The sequence below is a fragment of the Perca fluviatilis genome, chromosome 6 (assembly GCF_010015445.1).
Source record: "Perca fluviatilis chromosome 6, GENO_Pfluv_1.0, whole genome shotgun sequence".
NCBI lineage: Eukaryota > Metazoa > Chordata > Actinopteri > Perciformes > Percidae > Perca > Perca fluviatilis.
Window position 1 is genome coordinate 7,520,532 of NC_053117.1, and position 7,977 is coordinate 7,528,508.

The window sequence follows — 7,977 nt, forward strand, 5'->3', positions numbered from 1 at the left end:
GATGAATATTCATGACTTAACCAACTCCTTCTTGCCTGGGCTGTCTACAGAGACTGCGTTTTCTTTTTTTTCCAGAATGTTCAGGGGACAGGCAGCTAGCGGATAGTGAGGAGATGTTTTCTGTATGTGACAAAAAGTGTTGTAGCCTAAAAAACGCGTCACATCACTTAGAGCACCTTTAAGTTCAGGGACTGTGCCATAGGTGCTATTTAAAGGAACACGCAGACTTTAGCTTATTCACCGTATCCCCCAGAGTTAGACAAGTCCATACATACCCTTCTCATCTCCGTGCGTGTCATAACTCTGTCTAACGCCCCCACCGCTAGCTAAGCCTAGCACAGATCCTGGAGGTAACCGGTTCCAACTAGCCTACTGCTCCCAATAAGTGACAAAATAACGCCAACCTGTTTCTATTTACATGTTGTGATTTGTATTAGAGTCCCTTACCTCCAGGGCCGACGTTATAACATGAATAACCACTAACTCTGCTCCGGTTGCATCTACAACACGTCTGCTTCCTCTTTCTCTATCTCTCTTCTGCCCACTTACCCCACACACACACACACACACACACACACACACACACTGAGCTCTCAGGAGCCGCAGCACCATTTTACAACAAATGCCTTATCGCGCTGATGTGACCGAGCCCGACCCGACCCCGACCACAATTTCTAAATATCTGTCCGAACCCGGCCCGGCTCGTCGGTTACCGTCGGGACCCGTTGGCCTCGGGTCGGGTATCCATGCCTTAATTTGTATAGTCACAGGGTGTACAAATAACAAGGTCACTATGCTTTTACTATCTAGTAATTGTTGACTCTATTACTCCAACTCTGAGCGAACTCAAGGCGAACTCTCTGCTCCTCACCACATGGCTTCAGGTGCTGCGAGCAACCACTCCGCCCAAGTAGCAGAGAGTAGCAGTGCTTCGCCGTTCTGAGAATATAGTTCCCAGTTTGTATACGGTGTGTCCTGTGCCGTCATCAGTCTGGGGGGCTGTCGGCGTTCATTTTGTCCGACCTGACATGTTCAGTCGCCGGCAGTGCAGTCGGGACTCACCCAGAAATGGGGAGCGGAATGAGGTGACTAGAGTCTCTCAAAATCTGATGAAAATCTTTTAAACTGACCTTTGTTGAGCTGAAATGAAGACAGATTCAGCAACTGCACGGCCTATTTCTCGCTTAAAATGTTCTCCGAAACATGTTTCAGTGAGCTATTTTAGTACAATATGAGATCGTATTCTGAACGGCCGCCATGACAGTCTGGCTTTGAATTTCCGGAGAAAACAAACCTATGTGACGCGTTCGTCCAATCAGCTGCCGGTTTTCATTTCCTGGGCAACAATACAGATTAGCGCCGCCTGCTGTTATAGAGATGTATTAAGTCTCGTCTCCTCTCGTCTTTTTGGTGTGTTCTGTGGCACTTCTTGGACCAACACGGGGAGACTGATCATCTCGACTGGCTTTTCTGCCGAGGGTTGGCCGTCTGGTTGGTGTGTAGACACCTTTAAAGGCTCTCAGTAAGACGTGTTAATAAAGGTGTGTCAGCTTGTCATAAATGCAGTGCTGTATCTGACCGTGCAAATAACCCTCCACCAGTTTTGTAAATGTGTCAGACACTAATAGGAAATAAAACTAGCCTCAGGCAGAAGTCACCGTGTAAATGGTAAGTTTGCACGTTAACTGACACGCTGGCAGCATGGCACAAGGCGATGTGCAAACCATGTGCATAGGATTCAGAAAAATTCAGGAACCTACACACAGGGCATTTAAAACGAGTCATACAAATGCCTAGAAAGAGGCATAGGGCATTTGTGCAGAAAATTCCCAAAAGGTGCATGTGTGGACTATCCCATTGCACTTGTCAGTTTCGCTGCTTTATATTTGTTGCATAGATGCCCTGTCAGTCAAAGAATAAACAGATGCCACCTTTCAAAATGTGACTTCTTAGTCCATATTTTAATTGAGTGTGGACCCTACTCTTGAATGTTCTATTAATAATAAACACTAAAAGGGAAATTCTTAAACCCCCTGTCATATTACCTATCAAATTCTTAAAAGTCAAAAGCTGCAATTCAAATATAAACAAAAGGATAGCCCCATGAGCAATATTCAAAACAGGATTAAAACCTTTCATGTCATTTTTATTTTCATCAGTTGTTTGTAAAAACTGAAGTATAACAGGCAAGTACTCTTGAGTCATAATAGCTGGGGGATTTTAGAAATATGTATTTTTCATGGGCAAAGTCAAACAATTATTAATGTGACTGTACCTTTTCATTTAGATGGTTCAAAAATTGCTGATTGGGCCTTTAACCTGCTCAGTTTCTAAAACTAGCTAAGATGTCAGTATGGTCTGTAGCATTGGAAATATGTGCAGCCTTGCTTATTCATTTTAATAATCTAATGTGACTTAATTACAACTGCAACACATGTTGCATATTGAGTAGACAGTACCGTAATTTCTGGTGTGGCTGCTGTTACACAAAGGCCTTGATTGTGGTACCATTTGCTTTTGGTGTCTGTTACTTGCGGAGATAAAGTCTGGTTACCTTAACAATGACAGTAATACAAACTCCCAATAAACATTTTACTAAACTACCGTTAACAATTGTGTTGTCTTCTGAACCAATCATTGAATTAAGAGATCAGAACATTTTATCACATGACATTTTCAGCTGCTCCATATGAATACATTTAAGGGGTTACATTTCCATTGTACTTGTAAAGCAGTCATGTACACTAGCACCATTATAGCAACATTGGAACCGATGAAGGACATGTTGAATGAAAGTAAAATACCAGTGTGGTCGGGATATTTTCGACTTGATAATGCCATTTGTCGCAGCTGGGCGAAAACCTTGTACGTCCAAAACTGTTGCTTTTCAGGAAATGGAGAAAAAAAAAAAAAAAAAAAAAGGCTAATTAAAAAACATTTAGCTATTTACCTTGATAATGTCATATGATACTGCCTCTTCAGTGTTGAAATAATTGTTAAAATGGACACACAGACGTAAAGGGTGACCAAAACAATTGATTTACAGTTTAGAAAACAAAGAGCCAGGGTCCGGCCGAGGTCTCTGCCTAAAATTCTATCTGTAAAGTGTCTTGAGATAACTCTTATGATTTGATACTATAAAGAAAATGGAATTCATGAAAAGAAATGAAAATGACAAAATATAGAGATAAGGTTTTTACCAAGCAGCGACGAATGAAAAAGTAGCAACACAGCACGACCTATATGTACAGCAATAACATGGACAGAACCAGCAACTTGGAGTAGGACTATAAAAGTGAGAATGGATAGCTGCGTCTGGTAGGATCAAATGCTGTCTCCTCTAGGGGGTTTCGGCTCGGGGGTGGAAAACTGGAAAGTGAAACAGACGGGGGCACTAGTCAGGGCGGTATCGACGGGGATCGTCAGGGGCGGAGCTGTGGAGAATGAGGTTGGAGTGGCACCCTGGGGGAAACTTTGGTATGCAGTGGCAGTGGATGGTGGTTGATTTGTGCCACTAACAACTAGTGAGACCTCTGGATCTGGCAGGACGGGCACTGTGTCGGCGTTAATTGAGTCCTGCGCAGGATCCGAATTCGGCATGTCCTGAGAAATGTCTACACCCAGAGCAGTTTGGGAAGGGTCATCCGGAACGAGTTGCAAAGCGTCGGCATCGGTGGAGGTTTGCGGGTCCTCAGGGTATGGCAGGGCCGAAGCGTCTAGGGTGGCTGGAGAAGGCCCTGCTTCTGCAGAGGGAAGTAGGACAGCAGCACCCTCCGTAGCAGTAGGCACGTCTGGCTCTGTAGGCGCCGGCTGCACGGGTTCCTGTGAAGGCTCGACGTGGGCGGCAGTCTCCTCTGACGAATTTGTCTCACTGGATTCTGACGACTTGGATGAATCCTCACCCCCACTCAGGCAGATCTGTTTTCATAATAAGGGATGATCTTGACATTTTCCTACAAGACCTTTTTAGATTGCTTTATAGTGCTAGTAGCAGAACAGCAGAGCTACTCACTGGTTTGGTCAACGCCACGGTCACCATGAGGAAGGCACAAAGCGTAGTCCTCAGAATTGCCATTGCTGTGTCTCCTTTATTCGCTGAAACAAACAAGCCGTAAGCACTAGATCGGTAAATTGGTGGAATGTACGTTTTTCCATCTATTCCACTGCATTTAATTACTTTTATCTTCACTACCTTCACCTGACCGCTCCAGTTACTGGTTATTTAGCAGATTATTCTTCATACAAAACATATGATCACCTCCTAAAAGATGATGCATTGTTTGGTGAGATGTAATTTTAGTCCGGAATTGAGTTGAAATTTGTATTATTATTATTATTATTATTATTATTATATAGAAAATCTGTCAGGTGGGTAAGAATATGTCAACACCTTTTCAATGCAAATCTACTTTTTTCAATAATTTTCAAAAAATTCACTTTTTCAGGTTGAAATATTCTAACTCAATTATAGACCAAAATGTCTGTATAACATTGAGGGTTTTCCATATCAACAATACTTTATATAGATAAAACCAGAATTTTAAGCAGGGATTTGAATTCCACCACTCAGTTCAATTGAAATGTTTCATTTCAAACTAAAGCACATTTTAAATAAATGACATCTCTTACAATGTTCTAGAACTTTGGCATGAGCTACAAAGAAATATCAACACACTTGAAATAGTACATGGTAGATTATTTAAGCTGTAGTATTTTGGATAATATAGCATTCCTGCTTCAAGTCCTACCTCGATATGTTGAGTATCCTCTTATCCCTGCACACAATAGGGACACAGCAGATATGCTCATTTCTTCTTGCATTGGACATCTTTTTATAAGGCTGTTGATATGTGTGGGTACAATAAACCAATAATTCATCATCTGATTCATGTTGTTAGCATTATTCAACTCCAACCCTGCCTCACTAACAATTCTAACTAAATCATTAAATAACCCCAGACACTGCTAAATTAGAGAGTGCTCAAATTCTTAGAGGATAATAAAAGAATATGTAAACAAACATGTGTTTTGTGGTTTTGGTGTGAACAATGGGAAGAATCCGGTTTAGACTTTAAATACATGTCAGAATTTCCTGGTAATGTCAATGCTACTCATTACAATGACCGCAACAAAGGCTACATTATTCGGCGTGGGAGATATATTTTTTTCTTCAATATCCTGCCAAAGTATACACTAATTTCATAGCATTTCTTCCAGCAAAGTTAAATATGAAATAGAAACAAATATGGACTTCCACTACTACATATCCTACTGAAATCACACCAGTTACATGCCCCCATATCTACATTTATTCTCATAATTTACAGTTACAGCAACAGCCAAGAAAGACCGTTCTTCACCAAATTTACAAGTCAGGAATGTGAGCAACAAAGCAGTGGATTTAAGGCTTCACCCCAACACAATTGTGTCAGTTATAGTGGCTTAGACTCTAAATAGCTCCATGTCCTAATAAGAATGATAAATGTGCAATTTGTGGACATAAGGCGTGCAGAACCTTGGGTAAAATTACTTATACCACCAGCAATATGTATTTAAAAGTACTTACTCTATTCATGGGATTATTGTTGCAACATGTAAGCAGCATTTTAATATTGTGGTTGCCTTGAGGTGGAGCTTTTAACTATTTTGTTTCATCTATATGCCTAACAGGCCACACTAATCGACAACGTAACAAGCTGTCAAATGTGGCACAAGAAGTGTAGCATTTCCCTCTGAAATCTAGCTAAGTAGAAGTATTAAGTTGAAAACAATGACAATACTCCAAACTAATTTAGTGCTTGATAAAAATTTACATAATTACATTCCAGCCACAGCACTTTGGCGTTAGCTGTAGTAATTCAAGATTTCAGCTACAATAGCAGTGGCCTGTTAGCCTGGTCCTAGCAGACTCTGGTCCATTTCATTTGTAAAGAGAGTCTGGCCACTCTCCATTGACAAGTGTTAACTTCCTTGAAGGCGGGTACTCTGTTGAAGTTTAAAACTATTGGATCTGGCCAGAGCCACTCTGGATCTGCCATAACCAATCGCTAACGTTTGCTCGTGACGTATGTCATGCGCATGTGCAACAAGAGGATAGACCGACAACAACTATCGCTAGCGTTAGCCTTAGCCAACTCCTTCACCACTAACGGAGCGATCTGGAAAATCTCACTGTTCCCGAACCCCGTGGGGAGGAGGGCCACGACATCATGGCCACCAACACAACTCAGCAAAGATTGTTCTTGCTCAGGCTTTAACTTCTGGATTTTCGGCAGCGTTGCCACAACGGACCAAATGGCTTCGCTCGCATCATTCTCAACGTCATCGTTCTCAACCACTCCCTCTGTTCGCTGATTGGACCGCCAAATATTTGGCCAGAGAAAACCCAAGACTATACCGCAAACCCAGACGGAGTACTGAAGGGAAATGAAAATTGAGCAGAAGTACGTAGGAGGGCAGAGCCAGGCTAGAGGCCTGTACTACGAATCAAGATCAACATTCCCTGGATTTATTTCAGTTACCCGGCTTCACCTAACAACCGCAGTCCTGCATAAAAACTGTGTCACGACGGTGGTTAACAACTAGTTCAATCAACCCAGGGTTTCCCAATCCAGCGGTGCGCGCGTTCACATAAAAGAGGCGGGGTTTGCACAGCGTGACCAATCACAAACCAGAATCTGTGACAGATTACGTTGGAGATTAGCGATCAACCGGTGTTAAAGCACCGTCTACTGACCAATCAATACTCTATTGATAACAGCGTCGCAGTTCTTAGAAGATCATGTGGAGCTTTGTGTGCACAGAGAGACGTGCGCTCAGAAAAGGTAAAACAATTAGAGACCGACAACCCTGTTAATATTCCCTGATGGGTATTTTTATGAAATTTTGAGCGGAGGGAATTACATATAGGCTATTTGTCAGTTTGAATTATGTTTTTATTTGCGCTCACAATCGCTTACCAGTGCCAAGGATGAAACTGAAATAATAGGCTAAAGCAATGACAGTTTATAGAAAGCACAAGTGTAATTATGGTCAGAACTTGGTCCTGACTGAGGGGGAAGGGATATTGATAAGCACTGTAATTCACGCATTTACAGCATCTGCTGTTTTTTTAACCAGTTTTCCTTTCTGGGTTAGGAAGCAGCGACTGTATTGCGTTTTGCCTGTAAAATCGTGTCTGTGTTCTTCATATTTATGTAGAATTATAGTTTGCTCTTATGTAGAGTGGTAGACTTGTCCATGTTTGAGATTGGTCGTGCCGTGCAAACACCGCCTCCGTTATGTGAACGTGCACGCCGCTGGATTGGGAAACCCTGGGTTGACTGAACTTGTTAACCACCGTCGTGACACAGCTTATGTGGGACCGCGTTAGGCTTGGTGAAGCCGGGTAACTGAAATAAATCCAGGCTGTACACAGGCACCACGGTGCTTTGAACTACATGCTAGCATCAGCATGCTAACATGCTCAGAATGACAACACTGATGTGAGGTTTACCATGTTCACTCACTTAGTTAAGGTTGTTATGCTAGCATGCTAACATTTAGCAGAAAATGCAGCAGATAGGAAGGTCACTTTTGCAGGTATAAACCTAAGGTATTCAGAAGTTTAAATTTGTGATCCCACGCTGGCGCTACAGTAAAATAAGTCATTGCAATTCACCTTGATGGAAGACATGAATGTACCATATTTCATAGCAATACATCAAATATTTGTTTAGATATTTCAGTCTGGACCAACTGACATCCTTGCCATCACTAGAGCCATGCTGCTAGCAAGGCATAGGACTGAATGATAACTTTTGCTTTTTTTAATTTGGTCTTTTGTGAAGCTGCAACATTTGGTTTATTAATCAATGGGCAGAAAATTTGCGTAAAAGGGAGATCCCACCTGGTGGTCACTAACCTCTCTCGTTACCCTCAGACACTAGTATCCACCATGAAAAGGTTCTTTTGATCAGTGAACAATGTTCAAGTCAG

The 7,977-nt window shown here is 42.0% G+C and overlaps 1 protein-coding gene across 1 annotated transcript; it reads right to left on the reverse strand.

Moving 5' to 3' along the window:
- Positions 1-2,578: 2,578 nt before the first annotated feature.
- LOC120560563 (integumentary mucin B.1-like) lies at positions 2,579-5,960 on the reverse strand. The gene is made up of 3 exons (XM_039803195.1): positions 4,749-5,960; positions 4,013-4,095; positions 2,579-3,918 (listed from the first exon to the last, which is right to left on the reverse strand). Exons 1-3 carry the CDS (start codon positions 4,888-4,890, stop codon positions 3,325-3,327), a joined length of 819 nt encoding a protein of 272 aa, XP_039659129.1. The 5' UTR covers positions 4,891-5,960; the 3' UTR covers positions 2,579-3,324.
- Positions 5,961-7,977: the final 2,017 nt, after the last annotated feature.